The sequence below is a fragment of the Kogia breviceps genome, chromosome 10, assembly GCF_026419965.1.
Source record: "Kogia breviceps isolate mKogBre1 chromosome 10, mKogBre1 haplotype 1, whole genome shotgun sequence".
Taxonomy (NCBI): Eukaryota; Metazoa; Chordata; class Mammalia; order Artiodactyla; family Physeteridae; genus Kogia; species Kogia breviceps.
In genome coordinates, this window is record NC_081319.1 from 45526226 (window position 1) to 45545735 (window position 19510).

At 41.5% G+C, this 19510-nt stretch overlaps 1 protein-coding gene across 4 annotated transcripts in view; it reads right to left on the reverse strand.

Annotated features, from left to right (window-relative positions):
• ULK4 (unc-51 like kinase 4) overlaps positions 1–19510 on the reverse strand; it is a 559443-nt gene that overhangs the window by 316150 nt on the left and 223783 nt on the right. For all 4 annotated transcript variants that reach the window (XR_010842631.1, XR_010842632.1, XM_059075830.2 and 1 more), the window contains exon 30: positions 12063–12155. Coding sequence is in view for 2 of the 4 variants with exons in the window: in XM_059075830.2 (XP_058931813.1) it covers positions 12063–12155 (93 nt within the window). In the remaining 2 variants the exon portion in view is untranslated. The remainder of the gene's footprint in view (positions 1–12062; positions 12156–19510) is intronic.

A 19510-nucleotide genomic window follows, 5' to 3' on the forward strand; every position in this document is an offset into this window, starting at 1 on the left:
CAGAACAAACGAAAAAATTGCTTTGATCCCGTATCTCCCTCCAGCTCCCCATTTCCCAGCTCTGCTTTATAGCAAAACCCTCTTTAGAATTACTGATGTTCCCTGCCTCCACCTCATCATTCCCTTCTCAGTGAACTCCACCAGGCTTTGCCCCTGAATGCCAGTAAAAATAACCCCTAAGAAATCACTCCTCTTGCCAACTCTAATGGTTAACTCTCCATCCTCATCTTACCTACACTCACAGCAGCATCTGACACTGTTGTTACTCCCCTCATCTGAAAGTCGCAGAAAATCAGACTTCATTCTTTAAGAATGAAGCTAGCATTAATGCAGCTCATCACCTCAATCTTATATGTTGTCACCTTCCCAAAGAAACTCTTAACCACCCTCTTGAAAACAGCTGACCCCAGCCCATCACTCTCCATTCTCTAACCCCGCTTTACTGTTCTGTACACCACTTACCTCACTAGCTGAAATCATGGGGTTTTTTAATTGATTTCCTTGTTTATTGTCTATTACCCCCATGCATTCATAAGCTCCATGAAAATCAGGATCGTGTATGTTTTGTCCAACTCAGAGAACACAACTATTTGTGAGGTGACTCAGTGAATGAATAAACAATACTAACTTTTCCTGTAGGCAGAAAAATATCAAAGCTGATTCTGCCCTGAAGTTCCATAATTCTACAATGGAAATGAACTGTAAAACTTCAAGAGACTTTGTGAAGAAGAGAAAAGAAATAAATGAACTTTCTTGTGGGCAAGTAAGCAACTACTTCAAGAGGAAATGTTAGGTGGCATTCTGTTTAAAATCCCTTAACATCTACTTAAATAAAGAAGGAAGGAACTGTGAATTATTGTTGATTGTAGCCCCCAAAACGCCAGGGACTGCTCTGACCAAAGTCTTCAACTAAATGCTGACTTCCAACACGACAAGTGAGTGGCTCAAGCCCAGGCACCATGTGACCAAAGACACATCAGCATGTTGGGCTCTTGGCCAGGCCCTGGTTGCCACTCTATAAGGAAAGTTGTCACTGGTCCCATGAGAGTCAGAGGAGGATAAATGAAGTGAGTAAGCCTCCAGCATACATGGTTGCTGTAAGAATACAGATTCAAGAAATTAAGTTGTTTCTAAGGACCGAGATAAACAGTCTCAATGGACCCAACTGATCCCCATACAGTAAGGTTAGGCAATAAAGTGCGTACCAAGTCACCAGGAACTTAGGGGAAATCTCTGTGATGACGAACAAGATAACAGAAGAAAATAAGCAGAAGTATTACTACCACTTGCACCAGGAAAAGCTCACATAAGAGTTTTTTATTTCCTGAAAAGATTTTAAAAAACATCAAAACAGATTTGGATCAATTATATTGATCTTCCTCACAAATCACTAAGGAAAACAGAATGCCTTGGATCAAACTCCTAAGGCTTTAGATTGGTGTCCTTCCACAATTGTATCAGAATACTGGGATGGATGGAGAGAATTAATTTAATACCTACTCCATGAGTGCTTACGTAAAGACTTCCATTAGGGGCTTCCCTAGTGGCACAGTGGTTGGGAGTCTGCCTGCCTGTGGAGGGGACACGGGTTCGAGCCCTGGTCTGGGAAGATCCCACATGCCGCAGAGCGGCTGAGCCCATGTGCCGCAGATGCTAAGTCTGCGCTGTAGAGCCCATGAGCCACAACTACTGAGCCCACGCGCCACATCTACTGAAGCCTGTGCACTCTGGAGCCCATGCTCTGCAACAGGAGAGGCCACTGCAGTGAGGGGCTCACGCACCGCAGCAAAGAGTAGCCCCTGCTCACGGCAACTGGAGAGAGCCTGTGTGCAGCAGCGAAGACCCAACACAGCCAAAACTAATAAATAAATAAATAAAAAATAATAATAAATAAAATAAATAAATTTATTTTTTTTTAAAAAAGACTTACATTAGTTCCTGTAGGAGACAGGATGATGCGTTATATCATAATTAACAGAATAAGGAAGGATTTCAACCCTGTGTGGTTTAAGTCATGAGCAGAGGAGGGTTCAAAATCCAGGAGAGTGAGGGAAGGCACAGGTCAGCAACCAGGATATTACTAACCAGAATTGTGCCAAGAGCTGCCTCAATGATAAAAATACAGAGAGAGGAATGCCAGAACCTAATGATGATGGCAGAGGGAAACAAAGGAGAATCATGCATGTGCTATTATCAGATCCACACGACACTGAAGACAAGTATGTTGAGGAACTGGACCACTCTTAACAGGTAAATGTGACACAAAGAAACTTAAAACAATCCTATTTCAAAATCCACTGTGATATTCACTTGGGTGTCTTTTAAAATGTGGCTCTGCTGGATAGTACAAACAACAGTGGACTAGGAGGTCTAGATCCGAAACCTGATCTTCTTCGAATTGACTATGGCATCTGGGGCACACAAATTCCCTCTGGGGCCCCACTTTCCTCATGTGTAAAATGAAGACATTGGCCCAGGATACTAATCATGTCTTTTTATTCTGTATTTTTGATGGGCCTCCCACTGTTGTGGCCTCTCCCGTTGCGGAGCACAGGCTCCGGACGCGCAGGCTCAGCAGCCATGGCTCACGGGCCCAGCCGCTCCGCGGCATGTGGGATCTTCCCGGACTGGGGCATGAACCCCGCGTCCCCTGCATCGGCAGGCGGACTCTCAACCACTGCGCCACCAGGGAAGCCTTGTATTTTAGATTCTTTGACATCTTAAGATCTTACTAACTCTGGGGGGAAGGCCCCTCCCAGGGCCAGACAGTTCCCAGAGATAGCAAACTACTCTCCTTTGAGCTTGCTTTTCCGATGCAAGCCAACCAAACCCCCAACAGCCTCCTTTATATGGAACACTTATTAAACTCCAAGCCACTGTTTCCCTGGCCTAACCATCCCAGGGCCAGGTACCAGCTAAGTAGAGATAAACCCCACACCTCAGAGCCCACTGAAATTATTCAAGCAGCCAATCCTAAGCCTGCTCACTCACCCACTTCTACCTCTTGTCAACTACAACAAAGGCTCTGGGCCATGTTTTCCTCTTCCTTCCTCTGCCTCCTGAATGCCTCCACTGCTCCCCCACGTGGCTGCCCGTGGTGTGGTGTGCTCCCTCCTCTCGGAATCTGTGAGTGTAACACACCCTCTCTTTGAGGGCAGTCATCTCCTGGTGTGTTGATCTCAGCGACCAAGAGTAATTTTTTGTTAATGTACATTTTAATGATCTCCCCAAAGTCCCATATAGTGCTAATGTTCTAATATTTCTCTAGTCTCATGAATAAAGACAAAAAGCTGTACTCCTTCAGCTCAGCAGTCAGGAAACATGCTCTGAAAAGGGCTAGAAAGTATATTTTTAGGCTTGGCAGACACAAGGTCTCTGTGCCTCAAATTTGTCTGTGTCTGTAGGCTGCACAACTCTTTAACAGCATAACCACCACTCTTACCTCGCAGGCCCGGGCCCTGTGGGCCAGAGCTTGTGAATCTCTGTTTTAGACAACCAGGGAAAGCCTACAGATAAGGATGCCTTGTGAAACACAAAAAGCTTTACTGAACCCCTACTCGGATTTACCAGCACTCTACTGTACACAACTGGGGAAGCACTACTTTTAAAGGTGTACAATAAACTCTAAGTGGTTGCCTTGCAAATGTCACACCAAAAAAGTCATCTGAAACCATCCACTTCTGACCCTGAAAGAGCTGCTAAGTATTCATGTAACCATGAATTCACATCTGTGTTGAAAGAAAACAATGAGAAAAGATTCCTTTGTTGAAATAAGCATCCTGTTTAAAGTCCAGGGGTCACAAACTCAACAGGGTCACAAATCAAAAAATCGTTTACAAGGAAAGCAGACAGACATCCTAATACGTGTGTATACACTCCGGATTTCCCTACAACCAGACAGTATAACATAAACACATCCATCTACAAAATCTTCCATAAGAATGTAAGGTATATTTTACCTTCAGAAAATAGTTAACAACGGTGGGAGATCTATCAAGATGGCGGAGGAGGAGGATGTGGACCTCAACATCCCCCACCAACACATCAAAAATACATCCACATGAGAAACAATTCTCACTGAAAACTAACTGGAAAGTGGCAAAAAAGACTTCTGTACAACTAAGGCTGGGATAAAGATCCACACGTAATTGGGTAGGAAGGGAAGAAAAGCAGTCAGGCTGGGACCTGTGCCACTAGGAGGGAACTCAGAGGAAAGGGGAAGATACACGGATGGAGACCCACTCTGGGAAGGGAGTGCTGTGAGCCACAGATTGGGCCCCAACCCCGGGGTCCTACACAGGGGAGATGGGCCCCCTTGGCTGGCTGGAGGACCACTGGGACCAACAGGAGGGCTGTGGAAAGCCTGGACTCCACGCCTGCAGAAGTGCAAGCTGGCTTGTCCCAGAGGCAGGATGGAGAGCGCAAACTGAGGACTGCTCTAGGGGAGTGAGTGGCTGCGAGGAACAAAGGGGACTTGGACTCACTGTGTCTGAGCAGAGCAAGGGAAACAACTGCTGGTGCCTCTGCAGGAGGTGCACTGGAGACAGATCGAACCTCTGTCTGCAGCTGACATGAGCCAAAAGCCCCCATGGGACCCCTTGCTTCAGCACTGCCCCCTCTGGGGCAAGGGTCCCAGGGCAAGGAGCAGGGAAGGCACACGCTTAAAGGCAAAGAGCCAGCTCGGGCCCGACCATTAGGGCCTCTGCTCTACAACCTGGGATCAGACCCTGCCCCTGTTAGGTGGTGACGGCCACTGAGCAGAGGGGTGGTCCCGCCTCACACCTGGTGCCAGCTCTAGCCCCTCCATCTCCAGCTCCACCCCTACCTAGGAGAGAGCTGCCAGCACGCACTAAGGAATGATGTGACTTGGATCCACGTCAAATCCACATCTCCCACAAAAGGCACTGGGCACATGCACTCTACACAGGGCCGCTCCCATAGAAGGACAACACTTCAAGACAGCAATCTCTAAGTGTTTCACCTAAATTTACAGAGGCAGAGTAAGTTAAGCAAAATGAGAAGGCAGAGAAACAGGTCTCAATTGAAAGAGCAAAAGAAAACCCTCTTGTTTGCACGTTGTAATCACCTGGGGAGCTTCAAAAACTACTGATGTCTAAGTCCAGCCTTAGAGATTGTGATTTAATTGGCCTGGGATATGGCCTGGGTTTTAGACTTTCTAAAAGATCCCCAGATGATATTATGTACCCTGTGATGAAGCAATTCCACTTCTCATTATTTATCTTATCCATATACATACATGCGTGATGAATAATTAATTCATTAATTATTAATTGTACCCTTGTTTTGTAATACCAACAGATTAGAAAAACATAAGGTGACTTGTCACCAAAAGGTGACTTGTTAAACAAACACGGAATATTCATAAAATGTAATACTAGGTATCTGGTTTTTTTTTAGAAGTACAGATGGTATGTGAATTATATCTCAATAAAGCTGTTACACATATTTTTGAAAAGAAGTACAGAATGGTGCAGTCGACATACTACCATATATGTGAAAGATAATACACACACACACACACACACACACACACACACACACACACACAAACTGGTCAAAGGGTGGCTGTCTCCTGCGGTAAAAATATGCTTTTCTATGTAAACTCTTTCAAATACTGAAATTTGAAATGTGTTATGTATTAACTCTTAAAAAATAAAATTTAAAAATTAAAATGAAACTTAAAATCAGTCTGGTCATATCATTCTCCAGGCAAACAGAATTTTTATAAGCTAACATTCAAAGGGGCATGAGGGAACATTTTGGAATGATGGAAATACTCTATATTGATAGTGGTGATGGTTGCACAATTGCGTATATTTCTCAAAACTCAGAGAACTGCATACCTAAAATGAGTGAATTTTACTCTATGTAAGCTTATACTTCAATAAACCTGACTTTAAAAAAAAATTTTTTAAGTTTACATGACAACCAGACCTTGTGAACAATGCTAGTAGGAATGTAAATTGTTACAACCAATTAGGAAAACTGTTTGGCAGTATCTACTGGATCTGGGCAAGCACAAGCTCCATGAGACAGTATTTCCATTCTAGAAGGGATACACAATGGAGACACATACATGGATTCACAAGTAGCCTACAAAGTAACAGCCATGGTCATGCAACTCACAACAGCAAAAAAAAAAAAAAAATAGGAATAGTGCAGACACTGTTAGAAGTAAAACGGATTAGTGGCCTGTAATGTATTTCTGCAATGGAAAGCCAGGCAGGAGGTGTTTCAGTTTGAAGGGTGGCAATGCCAAGACCAAGGACTGATGGCAAAGAGCATGAGCAAAAAGCAAAATACAAATGGCCCTTAACCATATAAAGAAATATTCAACTTCACTCATGAAAAGGAAAATGCAAATTAAAATTACAATGAAATAACCTCTCATCACCCTGGCAAAGTTCCAAAGTTTAACAACAAATTCTGATAGCAAGGTTGTAGGGGGCCAGGCATCCTCAAACATGTCCTTTGGAGATGCAAAATGGTAAAGTCCCCACCACAGGGCAATTTGGCCGAACCTGAAAAAAGATTTTAAGTGCATTTATCCTTTGATACACAAATACCATATCTAGGGATTTATCCTACAAGACGTACATACATACATACAAAATGAAGTATGAATATAAGATTATTCATTCTTTGCTCTATCACTAGATTAGAAAGAACTCAAGTCTATCCATTAGACATTAATGAGATAAAGTATGGTATATCTATACAATGGAAGAGTTTATAACTGTAAAACACAACGTGGAAGCTCTCTATGTATCAACATAGAAACAAAATTGGGGGGAAAAGTCATAGCGTAGAAAAACATACATAATATGCTATTTGTGTGTGAAAGGGAGAAATGAGAAAACACACAGTCACATTAGTTTGCCTTTGGACATAAAAGGAATAAAGCAGTCAGCCATAAGGGATATAATGGGAGATGAGGAAAGACCACAGTGGACAAAGGAAGGAACAGGTCTTCGCAGTATTACCTTTTTATATTGTTTTTTTCCCCAAAATAGAAATGTTGGACTTAAAATTTCGAAATGTTGGACTTAAAATTCGTTTCCTAACTGGACTAAAAATCCAGTTAGGGAAATTAGAAACTTCCTTTCCCCCACCCCCCCCTTCAAGGTATATGAATGGATTTTGCAAAATGCACACAGGTTGCTAGGGCCTGTGGGATCTAGAACCTCCCTTTAGAAGGGGTTGGGGGGAAGAGAGCAGGTGGGTGGTAATAGGCCTTTAATGCTTTGCTCTTGACCTCTGGAGCCTCAGCCAAAATCGACATGGGACAACTCTCATTTTAATATCCTGTTTCAAGAGAAAAGGCAAACAGAAGAGAACAGTGAATACAGAAAGAGACCCTACAAAAGGCAAGGTGGTATTTAAATGGGTTTTGGGGGTGATAAACAATTTCAGTTTACAAAATTATTAGGATATTTTTGTAGAGCAGTATTCAAAATGTATCTTGCCCTTTCAAATCCTTACACAGCTGTGTTTATTATAGCTATAACATAATTTAATTTTAAAACCATTTTCCTCATTTTAAAAATTATTTGCCTAGGCAGAAATCTTTGTGTATATATGAGTTTTTCTCTTGAACAGATACGTAGAAGTAGAACTGATGGTTGAAGGCTATGGACCTTTTACAATTGAATTTAGTGAATAAATATTAAGAGGTTCGAGTTTATCAGTAGATAAGTGAATGCAAAATGAAATGAAATCCCATTTTCATCCATAAGTTTGGCAAAGATATTGCCAAGAGTGTGAATAAATACTGATATGAAAAGATCTTCAAATAATTTTGATAAATGAAAAGGCAAATTTCAGAAAAACACATACCCAATGATACTATCTATGATTTTTTAAAAAACTGACCACTACAAAGCAAAGCTATTTAAATTCAGTATATACATACTGAATTTAAATAGCCCCCAAAAGAGCTCAGGAAGAACACCCACCAAAATAATAACAAGTATTAGCCCTGGGGGAGAGCCCTGTGCAGCAGTGGTAGGGAATGAGGAAGCCCTGGGGACCTCTTGATTGTAGTGTTGGAATTTAATACAAAGACAATATATTCAAGTATTAATTATGCAAGGAAAACAAAGAAAAAAGTTTATAAAAATTATTCCATTGAATTCTGCTTGTAAACCAAAAAAATAAATAAACTGACTTCTAAACCTAGTGTCTAACCATTTTAAAATATAAAGGTTATAGGTCATCAGTTATCTGTTTCTACCTCACTAGGTTTTTTCCCTCAATATGAGGAAATTCAGATGAATTTAATAAAGAGTTGGCAAGAAGAGAAAGTAGCCTGAAAACACGCCACATCAATGAGCAAGAGTCAACATAAAAAAAAGGAAATGCAATCTGTTCAATCTAATGAAAGGATAAAATTAGTATACAATATTCCCACTTGGTATCAAAGGTCCAGAAAAGAAACGACTATCTGAATTTGGCTTTAACTCCTAACACAGATTCACTCTTTAGACATAAATTTCTTCTGTAGGAATAGAGAATGGTGCCTTCTGAGTGAGAAATTTAGAAGGCTCATAGGACAGACTTTTAAAAGACTACAGAAACACAGGATTCAGAATTACCAACAATATAAAGGGTTAAGTGCTCCCCAAATTCTTTTGCAACGTTGCACAGGGAGTACTGGGTAATGTTTATATGTCACTCTCTGGAAACAAATGAGGCTGCTCACAGCAGAAAGACATAGGCCTGAGAGCTGTGACAGGCCCCACACTGTGGCTGACCTGAAGACCCAGAGCACCGGGGCAGCCCTGAAACTGGGTCATGGCATACCCCGGGCCCTGGCACACCCCTTGAGAAGGTTGTCTTAGGTCAGCCTTTCACTCAATACAGATACTCTACAAATAGCCTTTTTTGTTCAGCACTAACAATATGATGCTGGCTCATCACTTTGCAGGACTTGTAAACAGAAGACCAGGTGAATTCCAGGTGGTTGGGACTGTATGATTTACTTCTCTGAGAAAGATCAAAGGGAAACTCTACAGGTGCACTGCACCTACAGGTACAGGATCCAAACCCAAAAGGTCCTCACATATCACCCATACAACCAAAACTAGTCTTCTTGCTTGAAAGCAACAACTCTTCTCTTGCCTTTCTGCAGAGTTGGGTGCTCTCTGACAAACCCTTCTTTGCAAGTGTGAAGCAGCTGCTGCTACCCTAGGCAACTAGCACTAAAATATTTGGTATCATCACAAGTAGAGTCTTCAATAAAGACAAAAAGCTCTCCACTACTCAATGAAAGTATGTCAACTAAAAAAATAAATAAATAATAAGGACTTAACTGGTGGCTCACAGGTTAAGAATCCGCCTGCCAATGCTGGGGATGCAGGTTCGAGCTCTAGTCAGGGAAGGTCCCACATGCCACGGAGTAATGAAGTCCATGCGCCACAACTACTAAGCCTGCACTCTAGAGCCCACGACACACAACTACTGAAGCCACGTGCAACAACTACTGAAGCCTGTGCGCCTAGAGCCCGTGCTCTGCAACAAGAGAAGCCACCACAATGAGAAGCCCATGCACCACAGCGAATAGTAACCCCCATTTGCCGCAACTACAGAAAGCCCACACGCATCAACAAAGACCCGATGCAGCCAAAAATAAATAAATAAATTTATTTTTTTTTAAAGCATGAATTCTTTTAAAAAAGCAGAAATATTATAGTCTATAAATACTACAGAGATTTAATAAATAATTGTTCAGTACCATGAGGCGAGAATTGACTTTTTAAAAGTATATGTGTTTATTTTTGTGTACGGTGTTAGGGAGTGTTCTAATTTCATTCTTTTACATGTAGCTGTCCAGTTTTCCCAGCACCACTGTTGAAGAGGCTGTCTTTTCTCCATTGTATATTCTTGCCTCCTTTGTCATAGATTAGGGGACCATATGTGCGTGGGTTTATCTCTGGGCTTTCTATCCTGTTCAATTGATCTATATTTCTGTTTTTGTGCCAGCACCATACTGTCTTGATTACTGTAGTTTTGTAGTATAGTCTGAAGTCAGGGAGCCTGATTCCCCCAGATCTGTTTTTCTTTCTCAAGATTGCTTTGGCTGTTCAAGGTCTTTTGTGTTTCCACACAAATTGTGAAACTTTTTGTTCTAGTTCTGTGAAAAATGACATTGGTAGCTTGATAGGGATTGCACTGAATCTGTAGATTGCTTTGGGCAGTAGAGTCATTTACACAAAAATAAACCCAAAATGGATTAAAGTCTAAATGTAAGGTCAGACACTATAACACTCTTAGAGGAAAACACAGGCAGAACACTCTGCCATAAATCACAGTAAGATCCTTTTTGACCCACCTCCTAGAGAAAGAGAAATAAAAACAAAAATAAACAAATGGGACCTAATGAAACTTCAAAGCTTTTGCACAGCAAAGGAAACCATAAACAAGACCAAAAGACAACCCTCAGAAAGGGAGAAAATATTTGCAAACGAATCAACGGACAAAGGATTAATCTCCAAAATATACAAGCAGCTCATGCAGCTCAATATCAAAAAAACAAACAATCCAATCCAAAAATGGGCAGAAGACCTAAATAGACATTTCTCCAAAGAAGATACACAGATTGCCAACAAACACATGAAAGGATGCTCAACACCACTAATCATTAGAGACATGCAAATCAAAACTACAATGAGGTATCACCTCACACCAGTCAGAACGGCCATCATCAAAAAATCTAGAAACAATAAATTTTGGGGAGGGTGTGGAGAAAAGGGAACCCTCTTGCACTGTTGGTGGCAATGTAAATTGATACAGGTACTATAGAGAACAGTATGGAGGTTCCTTAAAAAACTACAAATAGAACTACCATACGACCCAGCAATCCCACTACTGGGCATACACCCTGAGAAAACCATAATTCAAAAAGAACCATGTACCACAATGTTCATTGCAGCTCTATTTATAATAGCCAGGACACGGAAGCAACCTAAGTGTCCATCAACAGATGAATGGATAAAGAAGACATGGCACATATACACAATTGAATATTACTCAGCCATAAAAAGAAACGAGGGGGCTTCCCTGGTGGCGCAGTGGTTGAGAATCCGCCTGCCGATGCAGGGGATACGGGTTCGTGCCCCGGTCCGGGAAGATCCCACATGCCGCGGAGCGGCTGGGCCCGTGAGCCATGGCCGCTGAGCCTGCGCGTCCGGAGCCTGTGCTCCGCAACGGGAGAGGCCACAACAGTGAGAGGCCCGCATACCACAAAAAAAAAAAAAAAAAAAAAAAGAAAAAGAAACGAAATCGAGTTATTTGTAGTGAGGTGGATGGACCTAGAGACTGTCATACAGAGTGAAGTAAGCCAGAAGAGAAAAACAAATACCGTATGCCAACACATATATATGGAATCTAAAACAACAACAAAAAAATGGTTCTGATGAACCCAGCGGCAGGACAGGAATAAAGACACAGACGTAAAGAATGGACTTTAGGACGTGGGGAGGGGAAAGGGTAAGCTGGGACAAAGTGAGAGAGTAGCACTGACATATATACACTACCAAATGTAAAATAGATAGCTAGTGTGAAACAGCCGCATAGCACAGGAGACCAGCTCGGTGCTTTGTGACCACCTAGAGGGATGGGACGGGGAGGGTGGTAGGGAGACGCAAGAGGGAGGGGATATGGGGATATATGTATACGTATAGCTGATTCACTTTGTTATACAGCAGAAACTAACACAACATTGTAAAGCAATTATACTCCAATAAAGATGTTAAAAAGAATAAAAGTATATGTGTTAGTATTTTCTCTTTAAAGAATTTATAATTTTAAAGCATTATGAATTCCACAGTATGCAAACTCTAATAAAGAATAAAAATATGAGAACATGACCCAAAACACCATAGATGACAGATACTACAAACCATAAAACATGAAAATTTACCACTTTGGTAACTCAAACGTAAGCCTTGTAGAATCTCATCATCTTTCACAACATTTTCAGAACACAGAAAAATCACTTTCTAGATGAGAAACAAAGAAAAGAAAATTTGAAGTGACAGTACCTGGTAAAAGATGGGTTGTGTTCAGTCATGGCAACTAGCAGCTTCAGAGCATATGCTGGTACAGGGTCAGGCTCCGTGAGGATGTGCTCGTACCTGAAATGACAACGGGATTAAAAATCACTCAGTGCTTTTGTCACTTAACGTTTCCTCTGAACAACAGAAACAATATTCCATGTTTTAAACGTGTGGAAGAAAATAGATACTGAAATAAATGTATGAGATATAGGACCGGTACTTGCCAATGGTGGTGATGATACTGACCTACTTCACAGAGCAGGGATGTTGGGAAGATTCAATGAGACAATCCAAGTAAAATGATTAGTATTGAGCTGCGCACACAGTAAGAGACCCAGGAACGTTAGGCGTTTGTGTCGGGTGTCGCAAGACCACCCTCACAGTCAGGGATTCTAGAGGACTCGTGAGACTCGCATACAGTTGTATTTATAGTACAGACTTCGTACAGCAGCACAGCAAGGGCACACAGCTGAGTCATAAGGGAGACAGACACAGGTGGAGGCTGGAATATGCCACGTGCAAACTTCCTTATCCTCTCTCCCTCCCAAGAGCGGTCACACAGAGCTCACTCTCCCCCCAGCCACAAAAACACAGCATGTGTGCGTGATGTTACTGCCCAAGGAAGTCCATCAGACACTCAAGTGACCAAGGTATTTATCACGTGGGGCTGGTCGCACAGGCAACCTAACATGTATCAAAAATCCCAGACTCCCAGAATGAAAGCAGGCATCCAGCATAAACCATACTGTCTGCACAAACAGTCTGGGCACAGTGGACTACGCTCATCAGTTAAACACTGACTGGCAGCTCTCTGAGAGCCAAGTTCCAAGATGGCAGCCAAGGCCAACTTTGCGAGCAGGGCTTTCTCAGGAGAGCAGGTCTCAGATCTGCTATGTCGACTCTTTGCTGAATGGCATTCTTTTTTTTTTTTTTTTTTTTTTTTTTTGTGGTACGCGGGCCTCTCACTGTTGTGGCCTCTCCCGTTGCGGAGCACAGGCTCCCGACGCACAGGCTCAGAGGCCATGGCTCACGGGCCCAGCCGCTCCGCGGCATGTGGGATCTTCCCAGACCCGGGCACGAACCCGTGTCTCCTGCATCAGCAGGCGGATTCTCAACCACTGCGCCACAAGGGAAGCCCCTGAATGGCATTCTTATAAATACTTTAGAACCTGAAATGAAAAGTATTACCAGAGAGACTAAAACTCAAAACGTCTTCATCAAAAGTTTCCACTGCGCCCCCATGTTATTTGCTAGATAGAGAGCTGGTCTGTATACTGTGTGTGACCTACTTAGGTTCAGCTATCCAGTAAGCAATACCATGTAGATGCTCAATTAATAAGCACCAAATGAATGAATGAATAAATGGACAACCTAACCAATCAACTTTACGACTCAACTCCCCAGAACAACCAACAAACGAGGGAGCAAAACATCTCCAAAAATCCAAAATGTGTATTTAAAACTCCATGACATGAAGCAGATGTTTTATCCTCTAGAGAAGAGGGCCCCAGGCTCTTACTCAGAGCCTATTTACTCTCATTTTGGAAATCATTACATAACAAGCTTAATTATGCAGCCTCTAAGCCCACAGTCTTTAAAAAAGGAGCCAAGTAAAGGGAGGAGAGGGACTACTACAGAAAGACAACCCAAGAATTACAAGAAGTGGGGCTTGAAAGCATAGGAAAAACAAAAGAAAGCAAACCCAAGAACTCCTAGCAGAAAGCAGTCCAGGGAGCGTTTAACACAGAGGAAGCAGACGCTCATCCCCCAATGGGACCTGAGGGCCCATTACACACCATAATGTTCAAAACGGGGGTAGTGAGTCAAGTAAATGTTAAACTGGGTAGAGCACTCTGTTTAAGGAGCCAGGAAGTACCATATTCTAGTAATTTTTCTTACGAAATATTTTTAAATTACAGCAGTTAAAGATGCACCCATGTATGACAAAGATGAAAGACAAAATACCAATCGTTCATAAATAAAATATTAAAAATAAAAATCAAATTGAGGAAAACCAGACATTTTAGCATACAAATAAAAATCAAGGAACATCTTTAGAGGTGATAAAAATGTATCTGTAAAATTAACATACAATTTGAAATTTTTTTAAAAAGGAACAACTCAGCATTTACCTTTTCTTAATAGTCTTAAAAAATAAAAAGCTCTTATCATCCTCAATTGGGGGTACCCAAGACTACCTTTAGGTTCAATGATTTGCTAGACGGACACACAGAACTCAGAAAAGCTATTCTGTTCCCGACTGAGGTTTATTACAGAGAAAGGATACTGGTTAAAATCAGCAAAGATTGAAAGGCACATAGTACAGAGTCCAGGAGGGAACAGGCACAAGCTTCTAGCTGTCCTCTCCCAGTGGAGTTGTGTGGACAGCAACAGTGCGTGACAACACGCGTGAAGTACTGCCAGCCAGGGAAGCACTGGCGTCCAGGGTTTTATTAGCAGTCAGTCGCTTAGGTGTGGAGTGCCTTTGTGGCTAACCTCTGTCTCCAGCCCCTCCGAGGGTCAAGCTGATATGGTGTGGCCCAATGCTCTGCTGTAATTCACATTGTTAGTGTGAATTATCTGGCATGGCTCCAGGCCCCAGAGATACAGACTCTCTTATCAGGAAGGATATTCCAAAGGCTCAGAAGTACTCTTCCAGAAGGGACTCAAGAGCCAGTTTCTTCATAATGTGCAGGGTTTGAACCACCCCACACCTGCTGAGCTAAGCCTTTGCAGCACACATCCTTAACAGGGAAACTGAGGCACTGCTGAGTTTATAGTGAGGCATTAAAGTCAGAGATAAGAGAAGAATGCACTCTTCCACTGATTACTGGTATTTGCAAATTGTCAGCCAGAGAATTTCAACAGAAGTAGGGGTAAGAAGCTTCTTAGGAGTCACTCACATACCCCAGATGACCAGCTCCCCTCGTCCCCACTCCCAGACTTACTGGAATCACTGAGGAAAGGACCACAAAACTATGAATTTTAAAAAGCTGCCCATGGGATGTCCTTACTCACATGCTTGTATAGAAAGCAGAGGAGAGTATATGGACAATTAGTTAGAAATATAATAGAGAAAACAATCTCAAGAGGACTGAAAAATATGAAATATTTTTAAAGGGACTTAAGAACATGTAGAACTTACATTTAAAAACAAAACACTGATGAAACTTTTACTGTCTGAAATACAAATGTGTTGAGGTTGTTTGAAGGTTATCTAACCTTGAAACAGGAGGGAAGGATGAAGCTTGTACCTGCCTAATGCGTAACAATTTTCCCAAAGAATATTGCTATGTTTTTTTCCCCCTTGGAAAAAGAAGGGTAAATTTTATAATGAACATGTTTAGAATAGAAATATTGATATATTGAACATATTTTAGATAGGTTTCTAATGGTCAGCAAGAAGTAACCAAAAGAATGCTGTGATTTATTAAAGCTTGTCTTTCTCAAGAGAGAGAATGCAACTGAGCTGATCGTAATTGTATTTTGCACTCCTCTGAATAAGACTTGGCAGGAAAACAAAACAAAACAAAACAAAAAGATAACCCCATGCTCCTGAAATGGCTATAAAGGAGAGTGACCCGTGAGGAGCTGACCCACTTGGATGGAAGGAGGCTGGAGAGGAGCACTCCAAGTGCCCTGAGCCCGGCCAGAGACTGCAATCGCTACCAACATGAGAGCATGCTGTCCAGATAGTGTCCCAACACCCCTCTCTTCCAATTCTAGGATCCTCCCCAAATAAGGGATCTTTGCTAGGTCCCAAACAGCTGAAAACCAGGCAAGGAAAGCCATTCATACTAAATTCTCTATCCAAGAGGAGAGAAAAGAGCTAAAAATCACATATTCAGGGATCCGAGGGATAGACACTTCCCTACCTTGTCAAGTGCCTGGAGTAACCAGTGTTAAGCCGGTAGGCTGGCAGAACATTGCAACAGGCTACCTAAATAACTCTGATTATTGTGAGGAGTTATTCTGGGGGTGTGACCAAAGAATTGTCCACATGCAAAGAAGTGCCTATTTCATTGAGGGAAAGGGGAGGCACCAAGTTGTAAAAAGATCCACTCTGCTGGAATTAAACCCCAAACTCACATTTCACATGTCAATGGAGTGTACTCTGAGAATTTGGGAGGAAAGAGTGATTCCAGGATATCCAAGGAATTTTAAGGACAAATACAATGAGGAAGAACCTGCTAAAAGAAAAGCTAAAGTACTTTACAAAACCACTAGAATTGTTAAGTGTAGCGTGGGATCAAGAATAGACACACAGGGGCTTCCCTGGTGGCGCAGTGGTTGAGAATCTGCCTGCTGATGCAGGGAACACGGGTTCGTGCCCTGGTCCGGGAAGATCCCACATGCCGCAGAGCGGCTGGGCCCGTGAGCCATGGTCACTGAGCCTGCGCTCCGCAACGGGAGAGACCACAACAGTGAGAGGCCCGCGTACCCCCCAAAAAAAAAGAATAGACACACAAATTAAAAGGAAAAGAAGGTGACCCAACATTGGACAAGAAAGAGTCATCGCAGAAAGGGAGACAGAATGGTCAGTCCATATCTTAACAAAACGTATCATCAATAAATTAAAAATTCAAGTACAAATTTTAACTTTGTTGAAATTAAAAAATGAGTAAATATTCACATATTCTTCGGTGAGAAGGCCTCTAAAGCATGACAACAAAGAGAGATGAAACCAAAAAGTATTCACAGTTTTGAAGTTTTTAAATAGTAAATGTTTCTCAGTGGCAAAACCACCATAAACAAATCAAATGTGGGAAAATTTATTTGCAGAATATTGGTATATTTTATATATTCTTAATACATAAAGAGCTATTTGCAAACCAAACACCATCCCACCAAAAAAAAAAGTACAAAATCCACCTAAGAAGAATATAAATGGCCAATAAATATGGGGAGAAAATTGTCAGCATCATGACTATCTGAAGGAATGCAAGCTGAAGCTAATAAGAGTATAGAAAAACAGGCAGTTTCATAAACAGAAGCTGGTAGTATACACCCCGTCTGTCATCTTCAAAAAAAAATGGTCAAAACATGTCAAATGGCCTTAACATGTATTTAATTTTCAACACAGTGGTTCCACATCTAGAGATTCAACAAAAGGAAATCAGCATGCACCCAAAGATGTAGCCCTAAAAATGGTCTTTGTAGCAGTACATATAATAGTGAAATACTGGAAAAATCCTAGATATTTACTAACCAGGAATTGTTTAATGATTTTAAAACATTTCTAAATGTAGGTATAGGTAAGTAGATTACAAGACAGTCAATAAAAGAGTATTATATAAGTATAGATACAGATATTCACAGTATGATGTCTGGGGGTAGGAGGAAGACACAGGTTCCAAGGAGGAAATTTCAGAAAGTACTAAGTAAATCTCACCAGGAATGGAGAAACCATATAGTGGAGAAGGCAGATGTTAACATAAAATGGTAGGCAAGAGGCAAAACACTGAGAGTCTTGAATGGCTGGGTAAGAACTATTAATGTTATTTTCTGCAACCTAAAGGTTTCAAGGTTTCTGAGCAAAGGAAGCTATGAGGAAGGCATTATGTTAAAATGCATTTGTAACAGCACAGGGTGGATTCCAGGCTTAAAAAGTTTAAAGGAAGGAGATGTGTGGGGTTAGATAAAGAGAAGGCTGCCAAACAGCAAAAGCATGGAGGTGAAATCTACCTTTGGAGAAGGTTGAGGACTTTCCCTGGACTGCTATGAGAAAGGGGAAGATAACCTACTCTTATGGGCATTTTCTGTACAGGTTCTTCCAAAATTTGTACTAGGTGATATCTTGAGTCAACTCCAAAATTTTATGAACTGAGAGAGGGCATAAAACAAATAAATAGTTGGTATCTTGAGACTTTCCAATCTTGTGTTTTTATGTGACCTAAGTTCTACGTGACACTCTATTGTCTTGCATGGATGCATAGATACTTAAGCATATCAGTAGTTACATGGATACATAAGTGGATGGAGAAATAAACAAATGGTGGGAAGATACATACATACATACATACATATATACATATTACATTTTTTAAGTGAGAGAAAGATAGGTAAGACTTCAAAATAAGTATTAAATATAATTTCAGATAGTTAAGCCCTAATGTCTGGGCTTCTTCGATAAAATCAACAGCAGGGCTTCCCTGGTGGCGCAGTGGTTGCGAGTCCGCCTGCCGATGCAGGGGACACGGGTTCGTGCCCTGGTCCGGGAAGATCCCACGTGCCGTGGAGCGGCTGGGCCCATGAGCCATGGCCGCTGAGCCTGCGCGTCGGAGCCTGTGCTCCGCAACGGCAGAGGCCACAGCAGTGAGAGGCCCGCGTACCGCAAAAAAAAAAAAAAACTCAACAGCAAATTTTCATTATGAAGGCCTGAAAGGCTAAAAAAAAAAACCAACCAAACAATGACTTCACTAAAGCAACACTCAAGGTTTACAAAATATTATCCAAAGAACTGGAGCACTAGAATTATTCTGATTCAGAAGGATGAAAGTGCCTTTACCTTTACTCTAACTCCCAAATTATCCCAATTCAGATTCCCATAGGTTGTACCCCCAAAAGAGGAAAAATCACTCCACCTAAATGCACTGATTTAGGCACACACTCACAACATAAAAGGATTAAGTAAAAAGAACAAAGTGCCCACATGCCGCGGAGCGGCTGGGCCCGTGAGCCATGGCCGCTGGGCCTGCGCGTCCAGAGCCTGTGCTCCGCAACGGGAGAGGCCACAGCAGTGAGAGGCCCGCGTACCACCAAAAAAAAAAAAAAAAAAAAAAAAAGAACAAAGTGGAACTTTCTTTTGGTGCAAAAATATTTAATTAAATATTATCTGCAAAAAAAAACTTATCTAAGGAATGGCCAAAAATGAAATACTCCTATATATTCTGATTCCCATCAAAGATGGTCAAATTCATGCCTATTTTAACATAGAATACTTGTAGTTAAGGGAGACAAAGATGCAATACAGAAACATCTGGATGTCCTCTGAGCCACCAACACAGAAATCAGATAGTGAAACTCATGACTTTTGCTGGATATTATTTCAGACATCAACTCTACAGTGTGTTGCCACTAATAAAATCCATTTATAAATCCAAATTTCTAAAAGGAAATACAATTCTAAGTTGTCAAGGATACAGTCCTTTCTGAGATTTTAAAAAACAAAGCCTTAATAATTTATGAAGTCATTATGGCCCTGATGATTGTACAGGTCACAAGAGAATTGTAAAAAAAAAAAAAAAAAAAAAAAAAAAAAAAAGACAGTACTCACTTTCCCCAGGAGAGAAATGCTGAATGTCCTACTGTCATGTAAACACATTTATATCAGCATGATCTCTTTTCAATACAAAACACTCAAAGCTAAAGAAAAATAAGAAAATAGAACAAAACATGTTCGCAAAGTGGTTCCAGTCTACCAAAGGGAAATT